Below are 17,931 nucleotides of genomic sequence, written 5' to 3'. Positions count from 1 at the left end.
GGTGTGGGGGGGATGACGGGGGTTGGTATGGGGGTGGGGTGATGGGGGTTGGTGTGGGGGGGATGACGGGGGTTGGTATGGGGGTGGGGTGATGGGGGTTGGTGTGGGGGGGATGACGGGGGTTGGTATGGGGGTGGGGTGATGGGGGTTGGTGTGTGGGGTGGGGGAATGGGGGTTGGTATGGGAATGCGGGTTGGTGTGGGGAGGTGAGGGATGATGGGGGTTGGTGTGGGGGATTTTGGGGGGTTGGTATGGTGATGGGCGTTTGTGGGGGGGTGGGGGAATGGGGGTTGGTGTCGGGGGGTGGGGTTTAATGGGGGTTGGTGTCGGGGGGTGGGGTTTAATAGGGGTTGGTGTCGGGGGAGTGATGGGGGTTGGTGTGGGGTGGTGGGGCAATGAATTTGGGGCTGGTGTCCCTCGCCCAGGTGAACGCGCGCCTCCCGCCCGGTGACGTCAAGGAGCCGCGGGCGCGAGCGGCGTGTGCCCGTGTGTTCCCTCCCCTCCCCCCACCGCTCAGCCTGAGCTGCCTCCTGTGTCTCTGTCCGTCTCCGCCGCTGCCGCCGCCAACAACAACAAGAGGAACATGTCGGGGCTCGGCTGCTCAGAGGAAGACGCGAAGCAGAAGCTGCTGTGGAACGTGAAGAGAGAGGTAACTGAGGGAGGGGAACCCACCTCAATCAGCGGCTCCTGCTGCTCACACTCACTTTCCCCGCTGGACCGGCATGTACTTCATGGTTATTGTGATGTACGGCATGTGCTGCCTGTCCTGAGGCTGTATTCATTGTCAACTGCATTTACTCCGGGTTAGCTTTCAGACTGTCAGTCACTGGGACAGTATCAGTTCCATGTCCAGCTGGACCCGGGCAGCAGAAACAAGGCTTCATCTAGTGTTGCTCTGTCTGTCTGAGTGAGTGTGTGTGTGCTTTTTCCACAGCCATGGCACAACTCTTTTATTTTTAAGTCTTTATAGCATTAAATCTGTGTTGGGCTCTTTAAAAATGCAGATTCCTCAGTTACTGCTGGTTTCCAGCGTGTGCTGCTGCTGCTGGAGGGATTTCATTTCTGCACCAGCAGCGTCTGACAAGTTCCAAACCCCCCTCGACATTCTCGTCTTATTACCATCAGGGTTTGTTTTTCGTTTCTCTCTCTTTCGCAGTGAGTCAGGCGAAAGGGTTTCAGCTCTGAACGAGTAATGTCACCATCTCTTTTCACCTGGCAGGTTTCAGTTTGGGTGAGGCTGGGTTGTAAGGTATGGCAGGGGAGTGGCGTTTAAATATGAGACGCGCGCACACACACAAGAGCCCGGGCTGGGAAGTGGGTGAGCAGGAGTCCTGGTGTATTCTCGAACTATCCCTCGGGCATCCAGAAGTATTGTTCCAATATTAAAATCTCAGTCCCCCGCCCCCCCAGTCACCATCACACGGTAAAAACCTAACCCTCCCCTCCACCGAGATTTCTGTTTTCACAATATCCTTTTCTAATTCTGAATGTTATTTATGATGTAACTATTGACGCTATAATAACCTGCGATGAGATCAATTGGATCCAGTCACATGGTTGAGGATATATAAAAAAAGAACAGTTTCGGGAGGGTGACATTTATTTGCACTTTGATCGATTCTAGTGGAAATCCCGCATAAAATGTTTTCAATTAAAATAATATGGCCCTTAATTAGGTACATGTTTAACGCCACCACCCCATTTGTACATTTTTCTGTTTTAGCACAGTTTAAGCAGTTTGTTCAGACTGCAATAACCCTTCTATAACTTAGACTAAGTCCTAAACAGGGAAAGGGGATGGAAAGCGAGAACCTTAAACTGAATTGTAAAGCAGGCCTGTAACCCTACGTGGGATTTCGCGGTAGATAATGTACCCGGAGGGAGAATGAATGAACCAGTGTGAGTCATGCAATTATGTGATGCAATCCAGTGACAGTTCCCGGTTGGCTGTAGGCATAGGTTTATGAATGAAAATTTGTGATTTCAAGTCTTCTAAAATCGTGATTTGCAACTGGAATATTTTCCCGTCCGTAGATACGCTAATAATTTATTTCTTGTCAATACTGTATTTTGATGCCAATCTGATAAATTTGTAATATGCTTTTTTGCTGCTTTCGATTTAGCTTATTAATCTGCCTTATTATTTATTTGCTTTTATTCGGGTAGTTTCTTTTTATTAGTATTTTTTCGCAGACCCAATTTGAGTTTACAGAAGTTGACTGTAAACACTTGAAACATCCATCTTTTACAGAATAAAGCAGGGTCAATTGTAAACAAACTACTGGCCCCGGGTACCAACTATCATTGGCAGCTTGTAGGCTTAGTATGATGAGTGGCAAGTAACATTCCTGTCACTTACATGTCAAGCAATGACCATCTCCAACAACACTGGATCCAATTGTTCCCATTGACATTACCCTCACTGACTCTTTAACCATCAACATCTGAGGGTCACCAGAACCTTAACTGGACTAGCTACACACACAGTATGGCTACAAGAGCGGATTGGAGGCTAGGGGTTCTGGAGTGACTCACCTGACTCTCTACAGCCAGTCCACCATCTACAAGTTCGGATGTAATGGAATGTTCTTCACTTTCCTGGGGGAGTACAAGATGCCCTGGAGCATCCAGGGCGGCACGGTGGCACAGTGGTTAGCACTGCTGCCTCACAGCGCCTGAGACCCGGGTTCAATTCCCGCCTCAGGCGACTGACTGTGTGGAGTTTGCACGTTCTCCCCGTGTCTGCGTGGGTTTCCTCCGGGTGCTCCGGTTTCCTCCCACACTCCAAAGATGTGCAGGCCAGGTGAATTGGCCATGCTAAATTGCCCATAGTGTTAGGTAAGGGGTAAATGTAGATGTAGGGGTATGGGTGGGTTACGCTTCGGCGGGGCGGTGTGGACTTGTTGGGCCGAAGGGCCTGTTTCCACACTGTAAGTAATCTAATCTAATCTAATCTAATCTAATTCAAAGTTTATGTAGTAATACCTTTCAAACCCTCAATCTATTTACCTAGAAGAACTAAGATCACAGGCACATGCAACACCACCTGCAAGTTACCCTCCAAATTATGTGCCATACTGACATGGAACTATATCACTGTTTCTTTACCTTTGCTGCATTATTATCCTGGAACATCCTCACTAAAAACACTGTGGGTGTACCTACAACAGACTTTTACAGTTGTTGGGTTTCTAAGACTGTTACAACAGGTAAAACAGAAGGAAACATGACCTATTCTGAAGTTGGCTTGATAAGAGTCTTGGGGTGGTTAAATATCAAAGCTAGGCTCATATTCTTTATTGGAACAATGGTTTGAAGTACTTACGGTTGAAAACCATGTAAAGGTCTGAGTTTGCTGCCCCAGAAAGGTGTTGAAAGTATTGTGTTATAAGCAGTTATGCTATAAGCTGTTCTTTTATTTCTAAGATAAAAGAGGGTTGTGGCCTAGAATCATAATTTCTATCTGACTGTGGGGTTAATGTGTTTCCTGCCATGGAAGAGGAAGCAGTTTTTGTGATCAGGTGACAAGGTTTCTCTTCAAATCAATGTATATCACAGACAACATCAGTTTTGAGTGATCAGGAGAGAGAAGAAGCCCCTGGGCTTTTGAGCTATAATTATAGCTATGTGGATGTGACAGGAAGAATGTCTGTGATGGGAAATATGCATTCTGCTGCCCCTGAAGGATTCTGAAGGATTTGTCCTGGTATGGTCTCAGGAGGTGAATTATCGGGACAGGATTTACTACTGGTAGTAGATTTAAGAAACTTATCAAAAATGTAGGGGACACCTTGATGGTCATTCAAAATTAATACTGTATGAAATGGGAAAATGCAAACCCATTGTATCATTTGGTACAAGGACTTGAATTCCACAGAGTGGGTAAGTATATAATACGAGCATCACTTTTTGTATAAGTTGCCCACAAAAAGAGAATAGCCTTAGTCTGTAATGCTTTTGTTACTCATTAAAGTAAAAGTTTGACAAGGTGAAATCTTGTCCTATTATTCTTTCAGTTATTAACTGGAGGTTCATATTTTTTAAAAGCTAGTTGTTGTCTCTAAAGAGATTGTGGCAACGTGATGATTCAAGATGGTAGCTCAGCACCACTTTCTCAGGACAACTCGGTATTGGGCAAGAAATGCTGGCTTTGCCATACTTCATGAATGACTAGAAGAAAAGTATGAAGGAACTTATCCTGTCAAATCATCATTCTGAAAATGACCTGAAAACTTGCGTTTGAGGTCCTGGAGAATTAGTAGTATTTCACTTTCTCTTTAAAATAAAATGGACCATTTTGGAAGCTGATATTTCAGGCAGCCCTTGAGTTACCTGTCTCTTATAAAGTACACTTTAGACATTACTTTGTGGTGTTATCTATTGGCACCAAAGTGTGGAAATAAGCATAATAAGCAGAAAAATTCAAGGTATCTATGTACACATTAGAGTGCCATTCGACTATGTGGCTAATGGAGAAAGGCACTGAGTTAGATTTGACGATCTACGTCTTTGCTGTACAATTCTACAGTTTCTTTTCAACTAGAATTGGATAAATTATTTAGATCTTAATTCTTTCTGGAAATCCTGTCTTTAAAGTTAAACATTTTTGAAACATTTTTGTGTTTGATCATATTGCACCTATAAAGCACTTATTTGCTAAACTACAGCACTGAACTGGAAATCATCATTGACTTCCAAATTCACTGAGTGAGTAATTAGATGGATGTTTGAAATATACTGAACTAAATGCCACATTCTCTATGTTGTGGTTTTCCAATGTCCTTTAATTATTGTCTCTGTATCTTTTCTTATCCCACATTTCATCTCATCTGAAATTGTTTCAACTTCTACTAAAAAGAATCTTCATTATTGTATTGTACATTTTGTGTATGGCAATACGTGTCCTTGCAGCTCATTCATGTTCTGTGGTGACAGTTTCCATTGATTTGGTTCCTGCTGGGAACATACTGCAACACAAAAATGATTCACCATAAGCCCTGCCCCCTGCTATCCAAGGTATTTACTAGAGTCTCCAGCCTGAACTCTACATTTCTCATACTGGAGACAATACTTTAACACGTCGTAGTTAAATGTAGGATAGAAGATACAGCTTTATGCTGACTGATCTTTTCTCTAGGTCATCCATTGTAATAAATCTACAATACAAGCTTTCTAAATATAAAACTCTGCACAGCCAAGGACTTAACACTATCAGACAAAGCTGTGTGTGCAGTATTTTTCTACTGTACTACATCAACAGATGACAGTTTCATGCACATTCACTGTTCAGCAGATCATCCAGTCTTGCTCATGACTTTTTAAAAAAAATCTCTAGGATAATGGCAAATCATGTCATAATGAACAAAGGAAAACAATAATTATAAACACAAAACTTTGATAGTTATTGCTGTTAAAGGACAGATCATATGCTTTGAGATTTTCTTGTTTAGTTGTGATGTCTTGGTGCTTAGTTATAGCTTGAGGAGAATGTTAAATTTCCTTTAAGGAATATTAAGACTCACTTAAGAACATTGGTATACCCAAGCTGCTGTTAGAAAACCTAAAGAGAACCGATGACATGCTTAAGCTCTTTGACTACCTATTCAAGCCAACAATGCAATTTTGGTACTGCTGAATAAAACTTCCTTAACATCCATATGTTTGCTGACTATGATGCTGTACTAAATTAATCCCATCTGTCTGCACATGGCATGTGTATCTCTCTATTCCCTATCTGTTCATGTATCTATCTAAATGCCTGCTGAACTTTGTTATTATATCTGCTTTTACCATCTTCCCTGGCAGCTCATTCCAGGTACCTATTACCTACTGTGTTTAAAAAAAAACTTCTTTCTCAAGTTTTTTAAACTTTTGCCAGACCACCTTAAACCTTGCCCCTAGGTTTGACATTTCAATTCTGGGAGAAGGACTCCACCTTATCCATGCTTTTCATAATTTAATACATTTCTATCAGGTTGGCTGTCAGACTTTGACAAAGGCAATCCAAGTTTGTCCAACCTCTCCTTATTGCCTTTAAATTCCAAGTCTTACAACATCTAGTAAGCTTCTTTTGCACCCCCTCCAAATTCTCCACATCCTTCCTTGAATGTGTGACTAGAACTGCATACAATACTCCAAACCTAACTAAAAATCATATACAACTGCAACGTGACTTGCCAAATTTTATACTCGTGCCATACACCTTTTTTACCAATTTATTCCACATGTGTGCTGCTTTCAGGGAGCTATGGACTTGCATCCCAACTTTGACTGTTTATTCTGCTATATCCTTTGATAACCATTCTCACCATCCACAACTCCACCAAGATTTGTTGTCTACAATCAAATCAAATCAAATCAAAACTTATAAATTAGACCACCTACATTTTTGTACAAATTGTTTATTATTATTACAAACATTGGAGCACTGATCCACGCAGAACACCACTAGTCACAGATCTCCAGTCAAAATGCACCCCTCCACAATTAGTCATACAGCATAGCATCAGACCCTTCAGTCAAACTTATCCATGCTGACTAAGTTTCCCAAGCTAAACTAATCCCGTTTGCCTGAGTTTGACCCATATCCCTCTAAACCTTTCTTATTTGTGCCTATCCAAATGTCTCTTAAATGCTGTAACTAACTGTATCTGCATCACCCTGTACGTGAAAAGTTGCCCTTCAGGTCCCTTTTTAATTTTGCTCCTTTCACCTTGAAAAATGCCTCTTAGTTTTGAACTCCCCCACCCTATAGAAAAGACTTTTGCTATTTACCTTATCTGTGCTCATCATGATTTTATAAGCCTCTTTTTAAACATCTCTCATTCAAGTGAATAAGATCCTAGCCTATCCAGCCTCTCCTTACAATTCAACCCTCAACACCTTGGTAAATTACCCTCTGTCTTCTATCTAATTTACAATTCACCATGGACCCAATGTGACTTAATATTCTGGACCAGCCTATCATGAGCAACCTTGTCAACTGCTTTGGTGGAGTCCATGTAGACAACCTCAGCTACCATACCCTCATCAATCATCTTTGTTGATTCCACAAAAAACTTGATCAAATTTGAGAGATGAGACCTCCTCTGCATATAGCCAAACTGTTTATCCCTAATAAGTCCATTCTTCTCCAAATGTGAGTAAATCCTGTCTGTAAAAATTCTCTTCAATAATTTCTCTACCACTGATGTAAGGCTCACTGGCCTATATTTTCCTGGATTATCTTCTTAAAGCAGCATTGGTTATTCTCCAACCTTCTGGGATCTAGCTTTTGGCTAAGGAAGATACAAAGATCTCTGTCAAGGCCCCAGTCCACTAGTCCTTTGCCTCCTTTAGTATGGTGGTATAAATCCTATCAGGCCCTGGGGACTTATCTACCTTAATGTCTTTCAAAATTCCCAACACCGCCACCTAGTTAATATTGGATGTCAATGATTGAAGTTCCAGGTAATCTCCTCAGGAGTTCTTCAGTGTAGTGTCCTTGCGCTAACCACCTTCAGCTTCTCTCCCATACCATCCCCATTCCTCATGCAAACAATCTCTCTAAAACACTTTGGGCTTCCCTTGCTTTGTGATTTTTGTTTTCCTACCAGAATCCGCATTCTTCACCTGCTACTAACCATTTGCAAGTGTTCCAGTTTGTCATGTGCCTCATATGCCAGGCTCCACCCACCAAAAGATGCATCTTTTACCTGACCAATCCGAAGAAATCAGGCAGACAAAATGAATGTTAATACAGAGAATAAATGTAATATTGAATCCATAGAAGTGTACTGCTGAATTTACTTTGTGAATATGAAAACCATGCAATATTCAGTAGATTAAATGCATGTTCATCCTCAAGTGAAATAGTCCCATTAGCATATTTACTGGATATCAACAGCATTTTATGCTATGAAGAACTATTCATAGGTAAACACAGCTCAGCTTATCCAGCTAATGATGTTCCTACGGAGCCACATTAAACAGCTTACTTATTTGTTAAAAGTGAGGTGTTGCAAAATTTCTTGCCCTGTCTTACCAAACTTATCTCATTACCTATCTCATTAACTGCATGGCATCTGTCCTTAATTTACTACACGCCATTCCCAGAACAACTTGCCACTTCATCCCTGACATCCATGCGTTCTTTGAGAGAGTGCAGTGCACTGGACAAGTGGTGGCACTCTGGCATTGATTGTCAGTGGCAGAATGATAGTACAGCAGCCAGAAAGCCACATTGCTCACAACACTTAGCTGATTTGGATGATTCTCCCTCTGATGTGCAACCTTATTCTCTAACTTAACCGTCATTTATTCAGCAGCCCACACCCATTGCCTCCTTAGCTGCATATGTTGGAGGATCCTCGCTGAATCCCTGTTACTCTTTCACCGATGCCACTTGTCATTGTCCATATGGAAACATAACATCTAAGCAAGCAGTTGGACAGGTTTGAGTTCAAACATGATATTTTGTTGATGGCTAGTAAAAGGGGAACGCAAAGAAATTAATTAAGGCTGCAGTTTTCACCCACAATGCGAATTGAATGCTTGTCCTTGACAGTTCATGATGGTCTTTTGCACCTAATTAGCACCAAAAGGAGCCAGTTTTCTTTCAGATCCTGTCTGCCTTGTGATGCCTCATGCTGCTGAGCTCTGTCACCCACAAGATTAGCCTCCTCTAGTCCAACGTTGTCATCCTCTTCCTTGGATGACTGTTCCTGTTCCCCCAGATCCTCTGCATCTGTTGTATTGCCTCGTTGTCTGCTCCCTCTACGTAGAACACAGTGCACCAGGATGGTGCAACACATACTGTCTGGATTGTACTGGAGGATTCCCACCACCCCCGCCCTGATTACTGCTATGCTGTGACACCCCCCTCCCCACCTGAATTGCAATAAAACATTCAATTCACAGGGAATTTCAAAATAAGAACTTATTTGCTCAAAGATCTTAATGGTGGAAGTCCATGCACACTCATCAAGTACCTGAAGGAAAACGTTTGGTGTATCAAGGATTCAGATTTTTCTGTGAGGACAGTTGAAACCAACACAATAAGTATAAAGAATGCATTTTGGACTGTTTTCTGTGATTCGTCAGAGTCTAAATTTGATCTTTTTATGAATTGAAATTAGTTTAGTGGTTGATGTGAAGATTTTCTCAAGGTTCTGTGAAAATTGGATGCTCTTGTAAGGCAAATTAACATTTATTCCTAATTATACAGCAGCTTATCTGTTTCTAATTAAATCAGGACTTATCTGCCTTGACACTCAGACAGATCACGACATTTGATTTTATGCAATAATTATGTATGCGGATAGACACTTGTGTCACACTACAGTATAAATTATCTTGAAGATATTCAATATTCCTTTCAGTTATTCTTTGTCTATAAACTTGCAACACACAATGGTTTCAAATGTACTCTCCAATTTTAAGAGAGCTGGTTGAAACTAGTTGCAAAAATGATGATTTGTAATGAAAATCATTTACTTTGATCTTGGTTTTAATGTGTATTAATACCACTGACAATCTATACTAAATTATCACTAGTTGTTGTAAGACATTTTCTTAATGAATAGAAGGAAATTTAACTTGCAAAAGTTTTAAAGTAATTGTGTTTTGTAGTTTCTTTTCTAATAATAACATAACTATAATGTCATGGAATCAGGAGAAGACCATTCAGTCCCTTAATTCTATACTTCATTTAGTAAGATTATAGTTTGCATATTCCTTTCTGTAAAGCAGACATTGGGAAGCAATATTCATCAATGAAACTATTACAAAGGGATAATGTAGTTGAGACTCCAGAGACAGAGAATATTGTTTGAGCTAATCAACAATAGACAGCTATACATTGCTGAGTGTATAGTGTATAGAGAAAGAGAAACATTTATAAGCAAGTTGTATAAATTACATGCAAGAACTATATAGTAGTTATAATTGAGAACTTCAATTATCCTAATATAGACTGGATAGCAATATTGTTATAGGCAACCAGTAGAAGGAATTCCAAAAATGTGCACAAGAGAACTTTTTGTCTCCATATGTCGCAAGAAAAAAATCTTGGACCAAGTTTAGGAATGAAAGGGGATAAGGGGAGAGCGTTTTGGAAACAATGATCATAATCTCAGGTTTAAGATAATTATTAAAAAGGACAAGGTGCAATCAAACATAAAAATACTAAGCCCTCCTCCTCCTCTTGCAAAAGAACCAGACACAGACCGATTAGTATCAAAAATTGGGTGTCACAACAGTAATTCCACAATGTAGTGTCTTCAGTGAGGAAACAAAATAGATACTTTTCTATTGGAGGGAATTGGTGGATGTGGGAAGGACACCCAAAGGTAGAAGTGGATAGCAAATATTGAAATAAGGCTTAAAACCAAGACATATGTCAATTGATAGGATGATGATCCAACAGAAAAAAAAGTATGAATATAGAAATTACAGAGGAGATCTTAAAAAAAAAAAAAATGCAATGGTGGTTGGGAAAACCAAACACAAAGAGATTAAGAGCTGGTACAACATGGAACCCAACATAGAACTTTACAGCACAGTATAGTGTATAGAGAAAGAGAAACATTTATAAGCAAGTTGTATAAATTACATGCAAGAACTATATAGTAGTTATAATTGAGAACTTCAATTATCCTAATATAGACTGGATAGCAATATTGTTATAGGCAACCAGTAGAAGGAATTCCAAAAATGGGAATTAATGTCTTAATTACCCTTCAGTCTTCAATGGTTCCACAGGTCGGTGCAAAAATCTGAAGCCCATCTAACCTACACTATTCTATTCTCATCCATATGCCTATCCAATGACCATTTTAATGGCCTTACAATTGGTGAGTCTACAACTGTTGCAGGCAGTGCATTCCACGCCCCTACTACTAATACACACAAATAGTAGAAGGATGTGGTCCATTAGAAACCATAAAGGAGATCATCAGTGGAGGCAGAGGGAATGGCTTAGGCACTAAATGGTATCTCAGCTGTTTAGCTTTCTCCAGTGAAGACTGATGCAATATACAAGATTGTTGTTGGAAGGGTTAGTGATAATGAGATAGATATCTTTAGTTCATCTGTTTTTTAATTCTAAAAAGTTGGCAGTCTTCAAAGTAGAGAGGTTACTGAGTCTGGGTAGGATACATGCTGAGTTGCTGAGGCAGATAAAGGTAAAAGTTAAGCAACCCCTGACCACAATCTTCTAATTCACCCTTGATTCCCAGGTGATGATAGAGTGCTAGCCTGTTACAAATGCTATACTCATGCTCAAAAATGGGACAGGATGTACTTAACAACAGACCAGCATCAGTCAGAAATGTTTGTCACGGCAAGAACAAGAACAAACTTAGTTGACAATTTGAAATACTTAGGCCAATAAAGACAATCACTGTGACTTGTTAAAGCTAAGTTGCATTTGTATAGCTTGAATGAGGTACCCTGCTGAAGTTCTCTGATCAGGGTAGCATGGTTGATGCGTGTATATGGAGTTTCAAAATGTGTTTGACACATTATTGCATAATAGACAAATTAGCAAAATTAAAACACATTTTCAAAATTTACAGGTTAAATGAAGCTGAAAAGTATTATAAACATTGAGTAGAATGGCACCAGATCTCAAGCGGACATAGACTGACATGAGACAAATGCAATTATACACATAAGTATGAAAATATTTGGGTCAGCTGAATAAGGAGAAGCAAATGGATCTGCAGGGTTTATTTACAAAGAAATGTTGTATTAAGGAAAGGAAATTATGTTAAACCTGTATAAAACAGTGGGTGGTCCTGAGACAGAGTATCCTGTTTAATTCTGGGCATCACATTTTAGGAAGAATAGAGGATCTGCACAGGGTGCAGTAGGGATTAACTGCAAAGGTACTGAAGTGATGTACTTCAGATATGTGGAGATTTTGGAGATGCTGGGGCTGCTGTCCTTAGGATGGATTTGATTTATGGAAAAATTTTAATAGCATAAATGAGATCATTTAATATATAGTGACATGTCTTAATTGGGAATCCATTTCCCTCCAATGGTGGTGGAAGCAGCTTCTATAATAACTTTCAAACGAGAATTGGATAAAATTCTTAGAGAGGAAATCTTTTGCTAGGTTGAGGATGGAGAAGGCATTTATGATTATTTGGGTATTCCACTGACAAGCTGGTACAGGCACAATGGACTGAGTGACCATCTTTATTGTAATTTTCTATAATTTTATCGTTGCATTAGCAGTAAGAATGGAGGACAGATGGCTCAGTGACACATGTAATCACTGTGCTTGAATCACTGCAACTGTTTTGATTGAAGCTGCAAACTGACATTAGGTGGGCTGAAACTAGAAGATTCTCATTTTGCAATCCATCACCATCATGTTCAACGTACATTTCTTGCAGAGCATACAATGATGTGCAGTTTGTGACCAGAACTCTGTTGAAGGGTCTGGGAACCAGACAGCATGTAACAAGTCATAAAAGCTCTCAGTAACTGATTGCTATGTGGTGACTCTTGGTTACCGTTTTCTTTTGAATATTGAGAGCTTGGCATTTTGTTCTTGCACACTGTTATATTATTAACCAGACCTGCATGAAAGGGTTTTCTGAATGACTCATCAGGTAAAGGCAATATGTAGCTAAGCTGTACAGACATAAAGGTGCTAGGTTAAGTCCCTATGCTGTTTCAGTTATTGACCTTGTCAAGGTTTGTCATGGGTGCACTGCATTCAAATTTAGCAAAAAGGAAATTGGGAAGGTAACCATTGAGTAGTGTATAGTGATCCCTGCAAGCAATTGCAGCCCATAATGACAGGAATAGGTTTGGTTCTGGCATGTTGCACGTAATGTGACAGCTGCAGTGAGCAATTTGGGTCTGTGGAAACTCTTAACTCTTGAGTTAGAAATTTGAGGGTTCAAGCCCCACTCAAGCATATAATCTAGGCTGACATTTCAGTGTAGTACTGAGGGAGTGCTTTATCTCCAGAGGTGACCTTTTTCTGTTGAAAAGTTAAATGGAGGTCCTTTGCTTGTTAATGGAGCATAGATAATTCAATGGTAACATTTAAGGATTAACAGGAAAGTTTTGCCAGTCTGTTGACCTCCATTCATCTCTGATCAAAATCACCAAAACAGTCTAATTACTTCATCCTGTAACTGTCCATTTGTGCTTTATAGCCGAGTTGAATTGACTCATATTTCCTTATTGAACTCTGACATGTCACACACACATGTTAGGAATATTCTTGCTTTTGAGTCGGATGGTTGTGGATCCAAGTTCCACTCTAGGACTGAAGCAAAAATAAAGTTGCAGCTTCAGTTTAGTACCCAAGGAATGCTGCACTATCAGGTGTCATTTTGTGGATAAGCTGTTAAACTGAGGCACTGTTTGCCCTCTCAAGGGCATAAAAGATCTCCTGGCAATGCTTCAAGGAAGATCATGTGCATTATTCCTCTTGTCCCATCTTCTATTAAACCTACTCAATATTAATTCCTTAAAACATTGCAAAAAGTACTTATGTGGGCATCATTACACTATTGTTTGTGGAGAGTTTGCTCGTTGAAAATTGGCTGCTGCGTTTCCCATGTCACCAAAGTGAATACACTTCAAAAATACTGAATTGGGTTGGAGAGCACTTTGGGCTGGCAGGTCAGAAAAGGTGCCATATAAATGCAAGTCTTCATTTATTCCAACAGGCAGAGGCTAATGATTCATATCACAACTACAGACAGGAAGAAAAATCAATAACTGTATTACAGTAGGAGACTTCAGGGCAATCTGGCTAATCTTTGCCTTGCACATTGCATGCAAACAATGTTTGAAGGCATAGAACAGAGCATGTAGTACAGTTGTAAACAGCAGGAATCCTATTAAATTGTTAATTGTATATTTTGCTGCTTGTGGAATAAATAAAATAGAAGGTGTCTTGAGATGGATTAGGGAAGGAATTGCAGCACCTAAGGGCCTGGACAGCTAAAGATACTATACCAACTTTGGAGAGAAAGAAGTAGATGCACAAGAAGGTGTATAATCGGAGGAGTGCAACCAGAAGGGGTTTTGAATGCCAAGATCAGCATTTTAAAATTGAACTGGTGTTGAAATAGAAGTCAAGGTCCACAATCATGGGTAATGCAAGTTGGGATAGAGTCAACAGAATTTTGGATGAGCACATGATGAAAGGGAGAAATATTAGCTGTAATGCTACCTGAGAGAGTAGTGGAATCCTCCCAATAATAGTGTAGACACAGGATAGTAAATTATTAATGTGTACCATACCACCATCTGTTTGTCTTTTGAGCGAAATAAAATGTGGATGGTTGCCAATAGTAAAAAGTTTAAATAAAATTGCCTGTAAACTGTGAAAATTAGAATAAAGAATTAACACCTACAGATGCAACCAGAATATCTATTATTTGTTCATTCTTGGAATGTGAACATTCCTGGCAAGGCTAGCATTTATTGCCATCCCCAGTTCCCTTGAACTGAATGCTTTACTAGGTCACCTCAAAGGGCAATTAATTATCAGTCACATTTGCTGTGGGAATGGAGTCACATATGGGTCAGACTTGATCTGGGTGGCAAGTACCCATCATGAAGGACATCAGTGAACCAGTTGAGCTTCTCAAAAAAAAAGAAAATCAACAGCTTCATAAACATTTTTGCTGATTCCAACTTTTTTATTTCCAGATTATTTTGAACTGAATGCAAAATGCTATAGTTAAATTTGAAAGTACCTTCTCTGGGTTAGTAGGTCAGGTTTCTGAATTGATAACCCACTGCCCACAATGTTTTCCTTACTGCTTTCAAAGGCAGAAAATACACCACTAGACCAATGATTTTAAACTAAAATTTAATATTGTTTTATATGTGGAGCAGTAAAATACTTCAAATACTGAGACTATAGTAATAAATAAATGTGATAATATCAGTCTGCATTAAATATCTTTCCAAGATGTAGTTTTTGCAGCAATTGATAAATGACATCAGTTTTTAATGGATTTCGATCTTCATAATGCAGATAATTGACAGGTAATTCTAAAGCAAAGATTTCAGATATCTAGATACATTTAATGATTACAGGGAAAACGTTCATCTGAGTCTCCGAAGATAATGTTTTCAATTACCAATATCAATGTGTAGAAAATCGCATGAAATATTACTAAACATTGTGTCCCACACTTGGTCTTAAAAAATGGCTATTTTTGAATTTTGTCTGTAGCATAGACCCCTTATTTTACAGATCAAACTATCTGACCTGCTTTCCTACAGACAGCCTGTCTTTGACCTGCAAATCTGAAATTTGATAAGGATGGCTTTCATTTGTTTAAAGCAGGGAAATTCCTTAGACTTGCTTACACTCGTTTTGACACCACTGAGTTTGAAGTGATTCCAGTAAAAATGCAGCAGTCGATTTGGAGCATCTCTGAGGAATATCCTTGCCTGCCAGGCTGAAAGAAAGATTGACACCATTTCTATTTAAGACGGGTGAGATTTTACTTCGGGTGGCCTTAGTGTAATCAGGCAGTAGTAAGTCAATGATGACATAATGCCCCATTTACAACAACGCTCCAGTCCATGCAATCACCAAGGGGAATGCGCACTGGCCAACTGAAGTATTCAGTCCATTTCAAGAACTACACCCTTTCAATGTGCAAATCTGGGTCCTATGCATATAGGTCTGAGCCTAATTGTAATTCTAATTTAAAAATCATACGACAACAGGTTATAGTCCAACCGGTTTATTTGTACGTGCAAGTATTCAGGCCACTGCTCCTTCATCAGTTAGCTAGTGGGGCAGGATCATAGGACACAGAATGTATAGCAAAAGATCAAATTGTCATACAACTGATGTGATGTATAAACAAACCTAGGTTGCTGTTAAGTCTTTAACCACTCAGAATTGGGATGAAGGTTTTAATTGATTAATATGTAAATCTCAGAACTTTTTTCAAGTCACAGACCCAACAAATCTTAAGGTTTTATCAGTATTAAAAAAAGTGACATCTCAGCTCAGACAGTGCATTAAAGGTGTGGGGTTAGAGTCTGTCTGCATCCTAATCTTGAGTCCAATGTTCAATTTCCAAAGTAGGAATTTATAAAATGTCACATGGGCTGACTGCCTTGAGATTGTGCCCCACTAGCTACCTGACGAAGGAGTAACGCTCTGAAACCTTGTACTTTCAAATAAACTTGGTGTTGTGTGATTAACTTTGTCTGTCCCAGTCCAACACTGGCATTTCCACATCATGGCTGCAATTCTAAGGACAACTGTGCAGAGAAAGCATCGTACATGTTTCACCCAGTTTTATTGGGTAAAGAAGGACTTGTATTTATACAGTGCCTTTCATGACAAGTGATGATCTAAAGTGTTTTACAGCCAATCAATCACTACTGGAGTGAGTAATTGTTATAACAGGGTAATGTGGACTAAAGATTCCCAAACTTCACAGCCTAGCAAAATAAAACTTGTAATCTTGGCTTCTTCTGCAATGGGAACCCATTCTTCATTCAAAGGGAATCAGTGGGAAGACAGTAGTCCCCTCGTACCCACGGGGAATACATTCCAAGACCTACCACGGAAGCCCAAAACTCTGGATAGTAGTGAACCCAATCATTTAACTGGAAGCTTTACCTCCCCGGCAGCCCACTGGTTCCTGGTTCTGGAATGTTCCATGTAATATATTGGGGTTGTGGTAAACCAACTGCGCAGATATGGCGGTCTTCCTGTACTTGTTGCTGGTTGGAGTCGTATGTAGCAGAAGGAAAGGTAATTGTAGTTGTTGGAGGTCAATCATTGCAGTGCCAGGTCATCAATAAAGGAGTTCCTCAGGGATGAACCATCTACGGCTGCTTCATCAACAACCTGCCATTGTAAGGTCAGACGTTAGGATGCTCATCATCATCACGTAATGTCTACTGCCATTTGTGACGACTCAGATGTTGCTGTGTGTCACTATGTAGCAAGATGTGGACACCATCTAGGCTTAGACTGATAAGTGGCAAGCGACATTTGTGCCACAAGTATTGGGCAATAACTATCTCCAACAGGAAAAAAGCTAACCTTCAGCCACTGGCATTCAATGGTATTTCTATCACTGAATCCTCCACTATCAATATCTGGGGATTATCTTTGATCAGAAACTGAACTGGATCAAATATATAAATATTGTGGCTACAACAACAGGTTAGAAGCTAGAAATTTTGTAGTGAGTAACCTGCCTTCTGATATCCCAGTGCCTGTTCACCATCTACAAGGCTCAAGCAGGGAGTGTGATAGTCTGCTCACCATTGAATGACTAGATCTCCAACAATACTCAAGAATCTCAACACCATCCAGCACAAAGAAGCCGTTTGATTGGGACACCAACCACAACTTTTAACATTCACTCCCTGACCAATGCACTGTGGCAACAGTGTGTACAATTTACAAGATGCTCTGCAATAATTCACCAAGGCTCTTTCAACAGCACCTTCCAAACCTACAATCACTGCCATGTAGAAGGAGGCAGCAGATGTATGGGAATGCCATCAGCTGCGAGTTCCTCTCCAACTTACACAATATCATTACTGGGAACTATATTTTTAAAAATATTCATTTATGGGAATTGGGTGTTGCTGGCTGGACCAGCATTTGTTGCCCTTGGTGGTGGAGAGCTGCTGTTTTGAACTGGTGTACACCAGATGCTTTAGATTAGTAATTGTTATAACTGAATGGATTGCTAGACTGTTTCAGAGGGCAATTAAGAGTCAACCAATTTGCTGTGGGTCTGGAGCCACTTGTAAGCATGACCAGGTAAGAATTGTGCATTTCCTTCCCTAAAGGACATTAGCAATCCAGGTGGAATTTTCTGATAATCAAAAGTAGTTTCGTGGTTAAGATTAGATTCTTCATTCCAGATTTTTATTGAATTTAAATTCCACCATCTTCCTTGGTAGAATTTGACCTAGTTC

General features: G+C 40.0%; 1 protein-coding gene across 2 annotated transcripts in view; it reads left to right on the top strand.

The window, feature by feature from the left end:
- The first annotated feature begins 472 nt into the window (after positions 1-472).
- Positions 473-17,931, top strand: part of sgsm2 (small G protein signaling modulator 2) — a 217,866-nt gene continuing 200,407 nt past the window's right edge. For both annotated transcript variants that reach the window (XM_072589864.1, XM_072589862.1), the window contains exon 1: positions 473-649. In XM_072589864.1, coding sequence (XP_072445965.1) covers positions 584-649 — 66 coding nt within the window. In that variant the 5' untranslated portion in view covers positions 473-583. The remainder of the gene's footprint in view (positions 650-17,931) is intronic.

Source organism: Chiloscyllium punctatum, chromosome 19, assembly GCF_047496795.1.
Source record: "Chiloscyllium punctatum isolate Juve2018m chromosome 19, sChiPun1.3, whole genome shotgun sequence".
Lineage (NCBI taxonomy): Eukaryota > Metazoa > Chordata > Chondrichthyes > Orectolobiformes > Hemiscylliidae > Chiloscyllium > Chiloscyllium punctatum.
Note: the sequence above shows the minus strand (reverse complement) of the source record. Positions and strands in the feature narration are given on the sequence as shown.